The 19,115-nt window shown below is 39.1% G+C and overlaps 1 protein-coding gene across 2 annotated transcripts in view; it reads left to right on the top strand.

Annotated features, from left to right (window-relative positions):
• The window catches only part of CACUL1 (CDK2 associated cullin domain 1), a 41,326-nt gene that overhangs the window by 9,730 nt on the left and 12,481 nt on the right, over positions 1 to 19,115 (top strand). Inside the window, exons 3-5 of one of the 2 annotated variants that reach the window (XM_030950998.1) lie at positions 1,119 to 1,221; positions 10,000 to 10,095; positions 14,523 to 14,625. In XM_030950998.1, coding sequence (XP_030806858.1) covers positions 1,119 to 1,221; positions 10,000 to 10,095; positions 14,523 to 14,625 — 302 coding nt within the window. The remainder of the gene's footprint in view (positions 1 to 1,118; positions 1,222 to 9,999; positions 10,096 to 14,522; positions 14,626 to 19,115) is intronic. The other variant, XM_030950999.1, reaches the window with a different exon arrangement.

Raw genomic sequence — 19,115 nt, 5'->3', positions numbered from 1 at the left:
TCTGAGAAGAGAATTGGAGAGTCACAGTTCCCCTACAGAGATACAGTGTAGCTGTCCCATAGCCCTATTTGTGCTTTTGGGGCCGTTTAAAGCCAGCAGAATTCAAGGCTGGGATCTGGACCTCCCTGGAAATCAGTTGTCCTAAGAGCAGTTTCTGGCCTAAATTGCTTGCTGTCCCAGTTCTTGGTACACAGGAGTGGAGAGGGGAGCAGAACAGAGATGTGACTTGCCCAGGATACCAGGTGAAGTCTCCCTGGGCCTCATGGATTTGGCAGCTAAATTTTGAAATTCTGACTGAGGAGTAAAAGCTGCTTGGTACAGATGAATGTTGGTGTTAGTCCTGACAGTGATGACTACTCCAATAACCTCTTGCTGAAAATAATAAATGTATTTGTTTTACAGCTTGTGTAAATATGTCTTCAATGAATAGCCTTGTTTTGCAGATGTTATATTGCAATATGAAAGCAATAAAGTGTTCTTAAGAATCAAAGGTGGCACTGAAGACCAGACATAACACAGCAAAGCCATAGAATGCAGAATTAGTTTTATTGCCCTTTTTCTTCATCTTTCTTTATTATGAAAGTGTAGAATTTTCTTAGAATTTAAGTAACAAAGAATGGAGAAGCATGCTTGGATCTGTAATTGTAGAATTTTTGCTATTTCTTTTTAACACTACCATGGTTTTCATGCTACTTCTATGATACTTGGCAGCATTCCCCTTCTTTTAGTGAGGGTTTTGCCCTAGAATATTCACAGAATTGTTAAACCTGCTTATTTTAATGGAGACTTCATTCACAAAAGAGAGACAAAAGCAGAAGCAGGAGTGTGCTGTTGACAGAATTGTCCTGGCTGTTTGGAAGTGCACTGTAAGAGAACTCATTGTAAATTAAAATGAAGTTGGGGAGGGGGAACGGGATAGACACCCTGGAGTCTCCAGGGAGCCCTAAGAGCCTAGTGGAGCTCATTCCAACCTTAGGACTGTATTTAAAAGTTCAACAATCATTCTATTAACTCTATAATCCTCTAAATTAAAACTTGAACAAAATGTTTTGAAGTTTGTTACCTTTCATTGCAAACTGTTGTAAGTTCATTGTTTGTTCCTATATTTGTTTCTGCAGTTGTGTGTATAAGTGTGTATGCCAGCAGCATTCGGAACAGATGTATAGTGACCTAATAAAAAAGATAACTAACCACTTAGAGAGAGTCTCAAAGGAGCTGCAGGTAAGAAGCTGCACAATCTAATTCTCTTTCCTGGGATCTGTGATTATATCAGAGCAGTATGTAGGTGGCCCGTGGAGGGGATTGCTATTATGACTGATTTACATTAACTTACAAAATTGTCAGCTACTTCACTCACTAATGGGCTGTCAGACTGAAAACCAACTACTAGATCCAAAGATATGGCACTGCCAGAACTTGGAGATCTCAGCCATGTGGAGAGCACTGGCTAAACCTAAATAAATGATATCGAATGAAAGAATGGATAATGGGAAATCTTAAGTATCATCTGAGGTGTAAATACGTCAGTCAAAGTGATCTGAGCGCATGAGATAAATGTCTGCCATTCCTGTGTAAATCTGTATAAACTGTTTATGGTGCTTGTGCAACCAAAAGCAGCACAAAAGGGAAGATCTAAAGGAAAAAATTTAATGAATTAAATATAGATTGTGAAGTATAAGTTAAGAATTACTGCATATGGAGTTCTGTTAAAGCTTATTCTGCATTTTTCTTGCCTATCTGTAGATGTCAGTGGTTTACAGCAGTCTTACTATATACAGTTTGTATACCCCTATCCTTCTCTGCATCTTACCTGTGCATCCGTGGTTGTTTTCATGTGTATACCTTGTTGAACATTCCTTTTAGACTAGAATCTCCAGATGTGTGCTTGAAATTGTCACTGTTGTAGCAGCAGCACTGCTTGATTTTTTTCCCTGAAGCTTTTTTCACTTCTATAGCTGATGTTTGAGTTCTGTACTGATTTGCAGTGCATGAAGTAGAGAAGCCAAATACAAGGAAAGCCTAAACTACAGCAGCTTCTTCAGTGCTTCTCACACATTGATAACTAATTTAGGTCAACTCAAAGCAGTCTTAATGCTTTAACTGCATCAGATATTTGTGGCTAAACGTGCATTCCCAAAATACATAGCACTGTGGTCTCTCTGATGTCCTTTTTGTTGCACTGTTTTCTTCTTGTGGCTTCTTTATAAAGAAATTTAACAGGCATGGTATTTGCTAGGTTCTTTCTTCTTTTCTCTTCTATGGTCTCTTTATTCCTCATGGAGTGACAGCCTCAGTGTTCTGTAAAAATTGCTTGGAGCTGGTGAATGTAGTATTTAAAATAAAGCCTTCCCTTGGTTCTGCTGAGCTGGTACAGCCTTTTTTCTTCTGTTTGTGAGAACTATGAATCATTTCAGCTATACAGGTTTGGCCAGTTCTTCTGATATATCCCATAGTTATACACGGCTTTAGTTTGATTTGAATTTGGGAATACCCCAAATTCTTTACTTGCTAATCCTTGACTATTTTCTCTTAAGTCCCAAAACTGAGGCAGCTGATTTTAAAGTTTGTTTTAGCACATATGAGCCTAAATATTTCTGCCTAAAAACAAGGCTGCCTTCTGAAAATCAGCTTGTTAAAAGAATAATTGAGACAACTGTTTAATGCAATCTTAGCCTTGCAAAAGCTTCCTTATGTGGGTTAGACACACCTGTAATATAACACAATACCATCCTTGAGTGTATCATGTGGGTTTTGTCTGACGTGTGAACATCACTTGGCTTTTGGATGACAAATGGATTTTTTTGAGCTGCTGGAGGTAAAGCTCTCACGTGCCTCAAAAAATTATTCTATAAAGAAACTGTTTTAGCTGTGGGTTGTGAAATTTACTCTTAAGAAATTACTACAATATATTTTATTATTCTGATACTTCTTTGATCTTAGTACATTTTGGTGACATTCAGTCACCCGGAATTTATGTTGAAAATGCAGTTCTAGATCTTTACCCCAGCAACAATAGCAAACTACTTAGAAGTTTCTGGTTCCCACAGGCAAACTATGAAAAAGCCTATATATATGAATCCTTTTAATGAACAGTTTGTGGTTTTTTGCTTTTTGACATAATCTCATTCACCTGCCAACAACATTTAAGAGTTCTGATTATTTGGCAAGCTATGACTTGATGCAGGTTGTTGGTTTTTAATGTTCAGAGATGCAAAGGTAGCCCAGTAGAAGCAGGAATGTTGGTATGTGTAAGAAAACAGGTGGTTATAGAAACTGAAATGGCAGACAAATGCAATGCCTTTCTCTGGACAGGGCAGCACTTTCTTTGCATAGCAGTGTAACAGTTAAATGGAGCAAGTGGGCTGCAGTGTGTCTGCATGTAACCAACATGCCAGAGCAAGCTGTCTCCTACAGGAACCACTCATCAACAGCCAAACCAGTAAAACCCAGATACCAAACAGTAAAAGTGGGAGCACCTCAGGGGACTGGTCAGACTTGCTCTTGCATGGATTTAGTCTTAATGGAGTTTGGTTTCTCTCTTCGGGGCATTCACTGCAGAAACTCCCTATGTATATATATATTTATTGCCCCCTTCCCTGTGTGTGTAGCCCTGTGCTTGCCTGCCACAGCTGGAGTCAGCAGAGTGATGAACACTTGTGTGTGTGTCCTGAGCCTGGGTGTCCTGTGCTGGGACACTCAGAACAAACCCTGGTCATCCTGTGTGACTTCTGCTTTTCCACACTGCAGGAGAGCTTGTGTGGTGTTGGTGTTTGTTGCCCTGTGTGTTCCTGAGGGATTGTTTCACAGCTTTTCAGCTCGAGAGAGTTACTGTCAGTGGTGGCAGAGGCCACAGGAAAATGTGGCTGGGCTGGTGTATTCTGCCTGTTGGACATTGGGTGAAGAGCAGTGAATTTTAAATCTACACTCAGTGCCTGCTGAGTAATGGTACATTTAGAGGAGATGAATTGCTTGTCACCAGGCTGATTTGGGGCCTCCTGGATGCAAAGCCACTTCCAGCTCCCTCATTACTGTATCAGTCAGTTAATGATCCCCTCTTCAGACTGCTAGGGAGAGACTCACAGCAAGGATTGCTTTCCTTTCCTGCAGCTGATGTCTGACTAGCTTCTCTGCATTAGTTAAGACAGAGTTTTACCATGTGGACTTGCAGTAATTGAGAATTCAATCTCCATAATTCCTGAGCTGATTGGAATTTTGGATTTTGTCAGCTTAAAAAAAATAACGTGTCACTGCAGAAAACACAAATTAACTTGTTTCCTGTTGTCTTGAGGTCTGTGAAGCCTGTAGCGTACAGGTGATTTTTCTAAGATGCTTTATTTGGAAACATTTCACTGGTAATGGACATGGTTCATTATGTTGTGGTTTAAAATAATGTCATCTGTTTTTGTGGGTAATTGCTGAGTCATTCAGATGTATGAGCTAGGGTGGATACACAAACATATGCTTTCAAATTAAATACATCTCTTTAAAATGAGTAGAACTGTATTTGCATTAGGCACTGGTGTTTCTGGCTTAATTTATTCTTATGCACTCTGATAAAGTAATTTAAAATCAAGCACTTTACCCATTAGCACTTCAGCAAAAGATGCTGGAAAGTACTCAAAGCATTGACAGTCAAAATGTGCTGTGGCTTTGAGCCTGCTTGTTACAAATGTAGCTTTTTTGTGCAGGTGCAGTGCAATATTTTTCTTTTAGTTAGAATAAACTCAGTGCTTCCTTTTTGAAATGATTGAGGGCTGTCATGTTCCACCTTTTATTTATCTAGAGGAGAGAGAAAAGGGGATCTGTTGTTTTCTCTTTGTGGTGGGGTTTTTTTATGATGATGAATTATATTTTTTTTTATAACAAACATGACTGCACTGAGGAGTCACTGGTGTTGTAGATGGATTTGCATGTCTCCTGTTTGGCCCCCAGGACCTGCAGGTTTATAGTCTTTGTTGTGCAATGCCAGAAAGGTTTCCTGCCTGATATTAATCGTTACAACTTCTCAGCCTTTTGTCTTGGCTCTCAAACCAGTCAGTGCAGTGTATGAAAGTATTGTCCCACTTGCAGTTTCCTTGGGAGAATGTGTATGGGAGTCAGGTGTCCTGAGTGAGGGCTTTAAGGTGCTCAAAGAACCTGGTAAAGGTATCAGCAAAAGCAGATTTAATATTAAAGTGAATTTATTGCTGTGAGATTCACTTAACTGAATCAGCTCATATAGATGATTAGAACTCAGATGGTAGAAACCAGAAGTGTTATAAATATTTGTGTCTCTGTGTGTGGACATCAAAAAGATGCCTTTTGACTTAAAGTAGTAGGAGTGACCATACTGCCAGAATTGCCATTAAAAATGACACAACCATCAGCAAGTTAAACTGAGAGAAGCATTCTTGTCTTCAGCTTTTTGGAAAGTCTTGTTTATCTCTTCAGCCCTGTTTATCTGTTTTGTCACACTTCGCTGGGGCTGCAGACCTTGATGCAATTACAGAAAGATACAAGTACAGCACAAATGAATCTGTATTTAATAGATAGAAAAGCTTCTGAAGGTTTCTTACTGCTACACAGTTCTGATGGTCTTTAGATACAATGTCTTTTTGTTTTACTAGCATGTAGAATGGGTATGGAACATGGCCCACACCTGCGAACCTGCTGTGAGACAGTTACATGAGAAAATGTCATGAGGCTTTGAACAGGTTTGAGTGCAGGCTTGACTAGGAAGGCACAGTGTTTGAATCAGTTGTGCTTTGGTTTGATGTCTGTTTTTTGTAAAATGTTTTAATAATACCAATGTCTAGTGAGATAGACCTGGTCATCAACTACAATGCAAGGCAAGGTAAACAAATTATATTTTCTTGAGAAACAACAAAGAGTGGTTTAGAAGATTCAGACCACTTACATGAATAACAGGTTAATTTGTGTAGTCATAGCCATTCTCCCTTTTCACTTGGCAGGCGTGGGAGGGATGCTGCAGCATATGTGCTGGCATTTTGGCAGGGAGCGTATTCCCAGGAAAATGGAGCTGCCCATTCACCATAGGAATGTAAGCTCTACTGCACATACTGCTGGTTGTGCCAGACAGCTCTTCAGAAACAGATTAACTTTGTGTTCCTCAAGCACACAACTGTTGTCTGTTTCTTTCTTGTGAGCTGTTTCTGAGTTGTTTTGAGCCAGCAGCTGCCTTCTGATTCCATATGTTCAGTTTAAGAATGATATTGAGACTGGTTTTCAAGCTCAAAAAACCCGTATCTTTTTCAGATACATAGTTTCTTGCCTACAAGTGCCTTGAAATGCCTAGATATTAGATTTCGAATAAGGACAGGATAATTTAGTACACAGGATCTCCAGCTGCTTGTTTTGTTTGGCTGTGTCTTGTATGTAATCCTTTCCCAAATGTATTTCCTTGTTACTGCTCATTTCTGTTGGTGCTGAGATGTCCACTGTATAAGGAGATGAAATTGTGTTGTTAACATCAGCTTTTAAACAGCAGCCATAATATTTTATTCCAAGAAGCAGTTGACTCACAACCAAGCTGAAGATGTTGAGCAAATGCAACTGCATCAGTTTGAGAAATCCAAGCAAACATTCAATGCTCCTGTGAATACACACAATACAATTGTTGCTGGAAAACTGTTCTTAACCCTACAAGTGGTAGATAAGAGCAAATGTAGGAGAGGATTTAAACTGTCTGCCCTGTATTGAGTGTTATTTTAAAACCCCAAACAATCCAAAAAACCAATGAACTTAAAATACCATCCCCAACCCCCTGAATTGACAGTTTGATGGGATTCAGGATGAGGAGTGAAGGAATGAGGGATTCTCTTCTTTCCTGGAAAACCTTAAGCTAGGAGTGTGTATTTTGTATATTTGAATACCTTCTGTAATACATCCCTCAGGTAAGATAGGAGTGGGTTTAAACACTTAATAGTTGCTAGGGAGTGGTAAGAAGTAAATGTCAGGCTTAATTCTGCCCCATCCCTTGTAATTGAAACAGCTGAATGTATGCATTCTCTTTTTCTGGGCTAAAACCAGGAGTAAAAAGTGTCAGCCAAAGCAGTTTTTTTTTTTTTTTGTTTTTTTTTTTTTTTTTTTTTTTTTTTTTTTTTTTTTTTTTTTCTTGTAATAGCTATATCTGAATAAGTGTAGATTTTAAATTCAAGTTGGGTTGTAATGATGGCCACATAATACAAAAATCTTAGCAACTTCTGTTTACTCATGAATTTGTTGCCATGTGCTGCTTTTTAGTTTACAAAATTCAAATAGTTTATATAAAACTATTCCAGCTCCAGTTACTGTCCTATAAATGTGAATGTAGAGATGTGGAGAAAGATCCTGTGCTGAAGCAAATAATTGATTTCAGTCTGGCAGTTTGGAGCAGCTGTACAGTAACACTGTGATGAACAGAAAACAGATGGTTCTGTTTTCCCCACACAGATTACAGTAATTCATAGATGAGCTGTGAAAATACTATTATTGATTTCTCTTTGGCTTGGGTATTTTTGGTAGTTTACAAGTCAAGCTTTAGTTGAGCAGAGTTTGATTGTCAGCTTGCTTTTTTTTTGTTGTTGTCCAATACTATTACTGTGTTGGCTATTTGGGCTTGACATGAAACACTATCAGGAGAATAAAAGTGAAAAGTGACATGTCATGCTGATAAAGCAGACACCACCATAATTTCTGCATTGCAGAGGTTAAAACCAAGGCCTGATACTTGCCTGACACTAGTGAGGCACTTCCTCTGAAGCCATCAGCCTCTCTTAGCTTTTTTTGTCTTTATCCAGAGCAGTTGTTTTCCACTTGATTGCAAGGCAAAGTGGTGGTTGACAGCTCCCAGGTATCCTTCCATGAGAGGCTCCTGAGGCCATTCTCAGAAACAGCCTCCCTTACTGTGACACCTCTGGGAGCTGAGCTAGCAGAGTTCTCATCTGCAGAGGGGAAAAAGGATATCAGTGCCTATATCCCCTATCAAAAGTGTGGCATACTGGCTGCCCCCATTGCCTGGGATTAAATCTCCACTGCCCAGACAGCTTCTGACTGTAGTTTTTCTTGTTGGCTTTATTGTTGTTTTGGTTTTTTTTTTTTAATGAAAATGGCAATCTATCAGTGAGAGAAGAGTGGTGCCCTGTGTCAGGCTATGGTCTCCTTTTGTCTGATGTGTTCTTTCAAGTAGAATTTTCCTTTTTCTTTAATCTTAGAAGCTGTATACAAATCAGAGGGTATAACCATATTTAAAGTTGAGGTTGAAAAGGAGTGAAGCAGGAATACATACTGCTTAGAATGCAGATTTCATTGCATGTTATTTGCAACAAATTGTATATGTAGCTATATATGAAAGGGAGTCCTTGGAGCTTATAGCCACTTTTATATGTTGTTGGCATTTTTGAACTAAAATTTGTTTGGCCACCCCTGAGAACTGCATTTGCAATAAGATTAAAACCTTATGATCAAAATGAGGAATAACCATATATAGCCTTTGGCAACTGCATATGGAATAACACTCTTTCTTCCTTTGCCAGTTTTGCTTTCCTTTCTGAACTGTCTGCTCTGTGTTGGTGTTTGCTGTGAAAATTATCCACGTGTTCATTAAGCATATTAAGAACGGAGGCAAAAGAAGCTATTTTAAGGGGAAAAAAAGTCATAAACTTAGAATACTTCATAGAGCAAAATATCAACATAAAATTTAACTTTTCTCTTAGGGCTGCTGGTGAATGTCAATACAAAAGTTGAAAAATGTTTGTGAAGATAGCGTTAAGTTCTGATTAGGTGGTTGAGCTGCAGCTAAGCCTTGAGTGTTTCTTGTGCCACAGATGCTTTGGCTTTAGGAAAATCTTTGAACTTGTTTTCTTGCAAGGTCCCAGTTAGTGCTGTATTCTTCATCTTCTTTTGGCTTGGTACTGTCAGAGAGGAGAACAATGCAGGGGAAGAGAAGTTTTGCTTCTCATTGGCAAGCAATGGGTTTGTATAGGTGTATCTGTATATGTGAGAAGTAGGAACTCAGGCAGCCACCCAGCCCCCTCTGGAGAGACCAAAGCAGGGGTTGGGCCAGAGGTAGGGCAGTGTAAGGAGGAGGATTGGGGTGGAGAAGTGGATAGTGGAGAAAGACATTGCTGTAGCTCCACTTCCAGCTGTGGGTATCTAAGTGAACTTCTGAATGCTCCAGTGCAGCTCCCCTGCAGGCCTCCAAATGGATATTGTAACAGAAACAGTGCTTAGTGCTTCCTGTTCTTCTGGTTCTCCACTCAATTTAACTTCACCTGCTGATCTTTTAAGTTCTTTATCCTCTTCTTTGGGAAATAGGGTATTGTAGCCAGAAAATAGCTCTTTCAGGTTTTGTGTAGCCAAGTTTAGGCTGGGGCTCCAGGGGGATGCTGTGTGCTGGAGCATGGCTGGATTTCCACAGGCCTAACCTGGAGCATGAGACCTGAATGCAGAATTCTCTTTGAAGATGTTTCTTCTTTGTGGAGCTGAAGCTGAGGTAACCCAGCAGTGACTTAGAAAGGTTTTCTGTGGAGGGCAGCATTGCCTGGAGCTGGAGGATGTGCCACTTGCCAGCTCAGCTGCAAAGCTTAATGCCACCCTGCTCTGGTGGAGGGAAAGCTTGGGGGGGTGGGAGCACACACTGCAGCATTTGTGCACATTTGGTTATGGATTCTAGGCATGACAGCTGGTGCTTTCAAAACAAACCTCTGGTCTTTAAAAAGGAGTGTTTTTATTTGCATATGCTAAATGTCAGCTTGTTACAAGCTCACTGTATTTCTTATTGAATGGACCTTGTGCTGGGCACTGATGTGTAGTCCTAGGAAAACCTAGTTACTGAAGGGAGATTGGTTTTGCTGGAGGGAGTTAGAGCAGAAACTCTGGAATGATGTGTGGCTTGCTTTGTGTGAACCTAGTGTATCAAATCCTTTGTAGTTGTTTGAGTTTGCTATGAAAGCATAGCCCATGCTGTTCCAGATCTTTCTCTTGTTCAAATTACAACCTGACTTTTACGGTTTCTTGCAGGCCAGCCCTCCAGATCTCTATATTGAAAGATTTAACGTAGCTCTTGGACAGTATATGGGAGCATTGCAGAGCATTGTGCCTCTTTTCATATATATGGTAAGTTTTAGAAAATTCTTTTCAAATAAATATGTCCATACACAAGATGCTGACTGAAAATGAAAAGAAAATGCAGCTATAATGACTTCTGACATGTAAAACTTAAGATTCGTGCCTAGTTTTGGTGCCTGCCTAACAATACTGATCAAATTGTATGGGGAGAGGAAGGGGAAGCCATGCTTTTTAAATGCAGAGTTTTGCAGTTTGAGATTTGCCCTAATACTTCTTTCCTGGGAGTGGGGAGAATGGTTTTGATTTTAAATCGAAAAAAGCCATCTCAAATAGTTCATTATTTATATCTTTTTGTACAGAGATCATTTATTGACTTGTTAAATTTTGGCTTCTTAGTTTGGGCAGGTTGTGGAGATGATTATTTTTTGCTTTCAAATAGTACAGATTCAAAACAGACAGGAAGAAATGTGGCTTGGAAGTATCTTCATCATTTGATAAAGCAATTCAGAGTGTTGGATGGATGAAGCCAAAATAATGTTCATAGAACTGTCAGGTGTGCTTGGAGTGGTTCAGAAACCAATAATCTGCATCCTTTTTGTCAAAGTACCAAAACTTTTTTTTTTGTGGTAATGAATAACTTAAGCTTGAAATTTGTCCTTCTCCCAGAAACTGTCCTTGTTTTGGCATCACTTAGAAATGAAAAGAAGAAAAAAAAAGGATTAAATAAACCTCAAACACTTCAAAGTTTTTCTCATGGGTAATTTCACAGAGTTTGGGAAGTGGGAGCCTTTAGGAGGCTCTCCTGTGTTTCAGTGAATTTAGGTAACTTGCTACAGTATTTTGGCATTGTGTTCCCATACAGATTTGTTGCATTAAAAGAGGAATTTGCCTTTCTTGAGCTTGGTGTCTTCTAATCTGCCCTTTTTTCTGGTTCTGTTACCTGCAGTTCCTCCTGCTGCCAAAAGCAGTGCTGACTTGGCTCAGCTGGTTTATAAGGCTAATGGCAAATTAGCTGTCATACTTTTTCACTGAAATAATTTCAGTGTTGTGCACGATGTGGGAAATATGTCTAGAGAAGTCAGGGTGAAAAATGTGTTTCTTAGTTTTTTCTGTGTGCACTTGGAAGTGCTTTTATGTACAGGTACTCTTAGAATCTTACATTGTAGTGTCTAACCAAGTTTTCTCATACAGCAACAACAGTTTCCTCTCTTTAGTCCAAAAGTACAATTGAAAAACAACTGCAGGAGGTGAAAGCCTAATTACAGTCTAAATTACAGCTTTGCAGTTCCTTTAATAGATACTTTTCAAAGCATTTTGAAGTGGACCAAGTTGTTAAACTCTGCCTTTATGTCAGAGGTGAGAAGAGGCTTTCCATTTCTCTGATTGCTTTAATCAGGGGTTTCCAAGGCTATGTTGCTCTTGAGGACTTTGTTCTGAAAGGATAATTATATTGCTGCTTAGAAAAACCTTTAATATGCATTCAAATATTTTTAAAATCTAGGAAGCTGAGGAAAAACTAAAGTTTTTATGTAGAATTGGAATATGGCATAATACTTTGTCTTAGTCCTGTGTGTCTTAAAAGCAGCAGCAGCAGCACTTTTCTTTCCTGATATGTACCAAAGCAGGAAAGGTGATTTCTTACCTTGGGTGTGTATGGTGACCAAGGGGTGGTTCCAAGCTTATCAGGAGGGGTGGCTGAGAGGACTGACCTTGCAACTGAGGGAGTTTTCTTTTTCCTTCTTTTCCTGGGACAATTTTGGTTTTTTTCACATGGTGATGGATTTTTTCAGTCTTAGGCTGCTGCAGCAGAGATGTCAGAAAAGCATGGAGGCCAAAAGACTCTCTGAGGTTCTGTGGGTTTAGGCTCCTTCAGAAGTTCAGGGATGTAACTGAAGGTAAAGCAAATGAAACTGGAAGTTAGCTTCATACACAGTGCTTTGTTCCTTGCAGAAAACTGTTTTGTAAATTTAAGTGAGATTATTCTAGGTGCTTACAGATTGTACATATCACAGTATGTTACACACATGAATGAAAAAATATTGCCATTTGAATAAAAAATAAAATTTAGGTTATATATTTTCCTTATAGAATCTCTGTTTTTCATTTTACTTTGAGATATAGCTGAAAATCTGTTATTATATCCCATTATATGAGCCTAACATTTGTGAGCACTGTGGTTTTAGGATAGTTAAAATGTTTTCATTGCCTCTGAAATACTGTTATCCCCACTGAGTATTGCATTTTGTTGCTTATCAGCTAGAGGGCATTTTGTGTGTGTCTATACACAAATATATGTGAGTATGATGTGATAAGCACACCTATATACTGTGTTTTCTTCTTTCAAGTACTTATTGATCTTCTTTTAATATTAACTGAGTTTTATCTTGTAAGATTTGCCAGATTGCTTTATCATAAGGTGTTCTGTAGAATTAATGTTTCTATCATACCTGACTTTCTCAGTTACTCACATCTGCTTACCTTTCACATGTCAGTTAGACCTTTATGTGACTTATTTTTCAAGAAATACTCGCACAGTGTAATCACTGGTAGTGACAAGTTACACAGAAAATCTTCCTGATTTACCCCTAACAAGAATGGGGGAGGTGCCAGCTCTTCTGCTCTCTTCTTTCAGCACTGTGGGTTGGAAATGAAGTACTTCAGTTAGATGCTTTTTCACTGTGTATTTAGGCTCACAAAAGTGGAACATCTTTTTGGAAAGGTGTTTCCAAGTAAGCAAATGTGAAGAGTATTTGACATTTCTTCTGTGTTTGTGCTGTCTGGTAACTGCTGGGTTGTGGGGTTTTTTGTTGCTTTTCTAGTAATGAAATTACTAGAATTAAAAGTTTAGGCTTTCTAGCCCCTGAGCAAAACGAAGCATCATAATTTGCACATCTTGTGCAAACTGGTTTAGGAAAATGTTCTGGTGAAAGGCTGTAGTGTGGTGTGTAGCTTAACATTTCCTTGAAGTGTATCTTTAGTTGCTGTGGGTTTCTGTTGCAATGGCAATTCACCATTGACCAAAAGCATTACCAATAAGTGAGTCTGTTTCTAATTAGGATATTCTGTCTGCAGAGCCTTTCCCTCAATCTCTGTTCACAGGCTCAGGTGAGGGAAAACAACTGAGTCCTAGTCCTTGATTAAACCTCTACAGGCAGGATAAATTCAGGGTATCAGAGGGAACCACCAGCAGCAAGTTTTGTAAATTGAAGAAAAACATCTTTTTAAGGCTGTTGTCCATCACTGCAACAAACGTAAACTACAATAGGGACATATATTCAGCCCTCAGATTGCCTTTGTTCTACCAGGCAATCTTTATTAAAGGTAAATAACTGCTGGTGAATGTTCTCTCACAGGTTTAAGGGATTTCTGTCTGGAGAGATTGTTATGGTGTGTTTGTAGTTTTGGTAATAGCCAAGAGAATGGGTTTCACACAAAAACATGAAGATTGCTCTGTGTTCTGAGAGTTCTGGTTTTGTTAAATCCTTTAGTGAATAGGAGAAAAACTTGATTTAAAAGCATGGAAAAACCTTTCTCCCTTAAGATATCCTTTCTTCTAGTAAATCTCTCAGATAAGTGTTCCTGTGGATTATTTTTGAGTTGATTTTCTGTTAGATTGTCTGTTTTACTCTTTTACACCATTTGTCCAAATTAGTTAATTCAGCTGTTCTACTTCCAAGTTAGCTTTTTAATGTGAGGAGATTTGTCTTGAAGCAAATTTTTCCCCCCAGCTTTTAAAACACCTCTATGAATAAGACACACACAAGAAATCTTGGTGTTAATTGCAGGAAATGGAACATGGATACCAAATAGACCATTAGGTACTGGGGCCCTCGAGGAACTCATGAACAGAATTATCTTTGAATTTCCCTCAAAGAGATGAATTCTTTATTAATGCTGAATTGGTCAAAGTAATGGAATCCTAAACTATTTAATGTAGTTCACTTTTGTGTAGATTTGTATGCATCACTTATTTCCACAGCTGATGCATTCTGAGTGGCTGTCCTCTGAGACTGTCAATCAACCACAGAAGTGGATAGTTGTGCTGATGGTTTATTATTGTAACCCATCTATTTTAATGGTTAGTCATTGGAATAAAATATTTTCTTTTGTTGCAAACATGATGTCCAGCTGTATTTTGGTGCTAAGAGAATTTACAAAATTTCTTGAAGTTCTAAAATGAAGTGTTTTGTATACAAGCTCTCCAGTCTGGATCAGTATGGGGATATAGCTGTAGATACAGAAAATAAAATACATATATATGGCTGTATGTAAGTAGGTTTGTCACCCATATTTTTTTTTTGTTTACAGGAATGTTCTATTTAGTTTAAATGCAGTCACCAAGGAAACACTTTACAGGTGAAATATTCTACAGCTTTAATATTCTGAACTGGTTTTATTCAGGGAGAAAAAATAAGTTTCCTTTATTTGCTATTATGAGAAACAAAATTGAAACAAACTTCTGTCTTGTTTTCCAGAATAAATTTTACATAGAAACCAAGCTAAACAGAGACTTAAAAGATGACCTTATAAAGCTGTTTACGGAACATGTTGCAGAAAAGCACATTTACAACCTAATGCGTAAGTACAGCTGCTGAATTTTTCCTATAGTGGAAGCCTGGAGAGCCAGGCTTCAGATACTGTGGAGATCCACAGCAAAAGATACCAATGCTTTCAGATACTGTGGAGATCCACAGCAAAACATACCAATGCTTTCAGATACTGTGGAGATCCACAGCAAAAGATACCAATGCTTTCAGATACTGTGGAGATCCACAGCAAAAGATACCAATGCTTTCAGATACTGTGGAGATCCACAGCAAAACATACCAATGCTTTCAGATGCTGTGGAGATCCACCGCAAAAAGGGATAAAATGCCAAATATTAGTGAACTTCGATTCAAATTCCTTTGGGGCATGAGGAAATGTGACACACTTCAGCTTATTTATTTCAGAAATCTGACTTTGTATGAAGTAAAGTTTTGCTTGAGATGTGGGAGATCCAATATTTATTTTCCCTTGTGACTTGTGATTATGGCAGAATGAGTGCTTTATTGTTCTGTTGTTTATGCTGCTACTTCTCAACTTCATTATCAAAATATTGACAGGTGTCATTAAGGAGGTGGTGTGGTCAAAGAACTGTGCTACCTCTGTGGTTACTGCCATGATGTGCTGGAGTAATGCTGTGGGTGGTGAGCTGCAGAATGCTGCCAGCAGTTTCTCTCTTGGGATAATGGGTTAATGCAAATGTAATGTGCTGCAAGTGACAGCCACAGGAGCACTGAAGGTGAAGTGTGACTCCTGTGGTGAGCCACAGTGTTTGTGTTAAACCTGCCACCCCTGGGAGGGTTTGTGTGAGCACAGGGAGCTGCTCCTGGCCTGCCTGGCCCCTCAGAAGGGCAACTAGCCAAGCGCTGGAGCAGCGGCCGTGGAGTTCACTGCTGCTTTTGTCTTTGCTTGGGCAGCAATGCCCTGCTCTTTCCAGGCAAGGGCTGGGGGAAAGGAGCTTGGCTGTTGTTTCAGGCTCACTGAGAGGGGAATTCCTGGCTGAGGGGTGGGTGACCAGGGTGGCTACAAGGTCAGGGAGCCTGGCACCCTACAGGGATGGGAGATCATCAGCTCTGATGAAGTCTTGTTCTTGCCATCTGGAAAAGTGACACTAGGAGCAGATCACATCACCTTAAAAATAGCAGAACAATGAGAAATGCCCAGCCATGGGCCTCATGTTTTATTTTGTGCTAAAGAGAATGACTGGTATGAAACCTGGTAAGATGATTGCTGCAACAAGATAATGGAAAATTTAGCTGATAATTGTGTTAAAATGTTTGCATTTTTCAGGCAAAGAGGTTTTTTTCCAGTGGCAAGGAAAAGGTGTAACAGTGGATAAACCTCTGAGAAAGGTGATGTCAGATGTGTTGTTGCTAAGTAATTAACTTTCTGCAGTGATAATAGCAGAATCAAATAGAAATTGCAGATGAGCTGTTGAAAGGAAAAGACCCATGGTGTTGTGTGTGTGTGTGTGGAATCAGAAATACTTTTCTCCAGCTCTGTTAAATGCAGAAGTAAAATGAAAAAAAAAAAGAAAAATAAAGGTAAGCTGTCTGTGTTGCTGTGTATGAAGTCTCTTGTTTAATGGGCAAGAGGTTCATTTCCTTGGGTTCATTTCAGTCTAACCATCGGTTTATTAAAGCTAAGTTATTTGGGTTTTATCTCCCTCCTAAATAAGATGATAAATACTGACAGGCATGAACTCCTAGCTGTGATCTGATTTAATTAAATCTTGGATAAGAGGATCTATAAATTGAGTTAAAGTATGCCTAAATAAAATTTGAAATTTGCTAACAGGTTCTTGGGAAATAATTGAAGATACATTGTACATGATGTAGTACTGCAGATGTGCTGAAAAACTTCTAGTATTGTATTTTTTTCTGCCTTTCTCAGCTGTTTTTCTAGCTTCCTGAAATTCAAACCAAAATAGATGAGTAGTACCTTGCTTTTTGGAAGTGTAAGGGCTCAATGAAAATAGAATGCAAGTCAGTGTTTGTTACTTATTTTACTGCTCAATGTCAGTGTGTAGTGCTCTTTGCTGATACTTGATACAGATTTGGTTCAGCAAAAAAAAATGTTTCTCTATTGTGAGAGGAAAAAAGTACAGATGTGAAGGGGGATACTTTGGAAGTTAAAGTAAAGGAAGTTGTGATTGGTATGGAGAAATGGAATCCTGGGGCTGTTTTTTAAAGAGATGCTGCAACTGCCACTTCAGTGAGAGGAAGCATGCCTTCCCTCTGTTTGAAAATAAAATCAAATTACAAAATTGGTTTAATCCATTTGTGATCTAGACTTGGAGGGTCAGAGTAACATCTGCTCTCTCTCCTGAAATTTGTTGCTATGTTTGTACAAAGTGGGTTTTGTTTATAGTACCTTGTCGTTCTCTCAGAGCCTGGAAGCTGGCATTTCTATTTGAAGCTGTGTTCAGGAAGGACTGTAAGTACATTTCAGGTTCATTTGATTTCTGAAAAAAGTCCTGCTCTACTTAAGAAAGAGAAGGGGGAGAAGCCAGAAGAGCAGTGCAGGCCCAGTCTCTTCCTTGGCATTGGGTCTCACTCAGATTCCCCCAGGCTAAATCCCCTCATTCCTGTTCTGGCTGCTGGGAGGCAGGGAGGTGTGAGATCAACGCCTATCTCTGTGCTGGGAGCACTTCTCTGAGCACTTGGTTGCAAAAATTGGAGTGATCAAGGTGTCAATTCATTACTTACAGAGGAAATACTGCCTAAGTGAACACTACTTTGGCAAATTTTTCCTGTACCAATTTGGTTCCATTTGGGGTTTGATAGATGATTTTTTTTAAGCACTTGACTATCTGGAGGACTTCTCATTAGTTAAAGTAAATACATAATAAAAACCCACAATACACAGATCCACGAACACAGCTGTTTGTGAAACACTTTTACACTCACACATTCATCAAGTCAGTGCTCTTCAAATTAAAGTGGGTACATTTGAACTAAGTGAATATAACCTGATTATTTTCTTTACAAAGCCAAAGCTGGCTCTTGCTGATAAGACTGCTGCATTCAATGGCTTGGGAGAAGTTGCTGTGTGCAGAACTGCTTAACTGAATGTAACAAGCAAAGATACAGCATCTTATTTACAGGCAGCTTCAGAAGTGAGTGTGGGAGGGGGAGAAGGTGCAGATAATATCCCCATGTCACTAGGGAAAGGGGTGGTGGAGAATGTTGTTTTTGTTCCTGCTACAGTCCTGCATGAGTTGACTTGTAAGCAGAAAAACTCAGAAATAGATTTATTTTCTCCTTATGCAGCCACTGTCTCTTCTGATAGTCCTGCAGTGTAATCTCTGTGCCCTGGAAACATCCTGCCTGTTTATTCTTGTCTAGAAAAATGGCAATTGCTGTGTGAATGTGAATAGCAGCTCCTGAAACTCTCTACTTCTGGTACTTGCAGTAGGTAAAATTCAATGGCAGAGTATTTCCAAGCCACTGCCATTCTTCTCCTTTTGAATATTGGCAGATCAGTGCCCAAACCAAGCTTGCTTTTGAATCTAACAAAAGAGGAAAAGCCATTAAAAGCATAGTGTTGTGTCTCCTTGGTGGAGAGATCACTTGGGTTTGAATTACAAGAATTTGCAAGTATTCCTGTTCTCTTCCTGAAAACTGAAGAAAGGAAGGTGAATGCTAGACTGTAATCCTGCTCTGGGAGGTTGATGATGTTCCCATACTAAAAAAAAGGCAACAGAAAGTTAAGCTGGTCATAGAGGTGAAAGCTGTTTTAGAGGACAGTCCTTCCTCTCCTTCCTTCTCCTAATTCTTTGCTGTAGTACTTCAGCCATTTATATCTGTGTGTGTAGGGCTGTTTATTGCCTTACATGTTCCTGGTTTGAGTTCAAGAAGTGTTTTTTACTCCTGAAAGAGCAGTGTGCTGGTGCAGATCATTCAGTATAAGTTGGTTCTTCCCAAAAAAACCTTTTTTGCCAGCACTTTTGTACAGTAGTTATTCAACTGGGTGGTAGTCAGGTGAATTTTATCAGAGGGAAAATAGCTTTGTGCAGCCCTTCTGATTTTGTTCTTGTTGCCTGGGGTAATTACAGAATTAGCCACTGAAGCCTGAGCACACAGAGTGGTTACTGTGTGTGGATTCTAAAGGCATGTGGGCAGTTGCAGAATATAAGTCTTTATGTCAATGCCTGTGTGAGTTCAGAGCTAAAACCCAGTGTAAAAATACATCACATATGTTTGCCAAAGTAGAAGTTTTTCTCATGGTCTCCAAGAAAAAGTTCTTTGAAGAAAGTCAGGAGGAGAGAGACCACTCACAGCCCACTTCATTGTGTTTTCAGTTTCTCGTTAGTTACAGAGGAAGTCTTTTCTCTGAAGATCTTTGTATATGACAGCTTTGTTTCTTTCTAGTTAGGTCACTTGGAGTCAGATGAGGGGAAGAGATCTTGTTGTTCCATTTTTTTTTTTTTTTTTTTTGTTGGAGGTGTATTAAAGTTCAGTAAAAGGGCTATTTATATTGGAAAAGCTTTTTTCTTTATAAAAGCAGGAAAGATATTTCCA

Source organism: Camarhynchus parvulus, chromosome 6 (assembly GCF_901933205.1).
Source record: "Camarhynchus parvulus chromosome 6, STF_HiC, whole genome shotgun sequence".
NCBI lineage: Eukaryota > Metazoa > Chordata > Aves > Passeriformes > Thraupidae > Camarhynchus > Camarhynchus parvulus.
The sequence above is the reverse complement of the archived record's forward strand: the minus strand, read 5'-3'. Positions and strand labels throughout refer to the sequence as shown.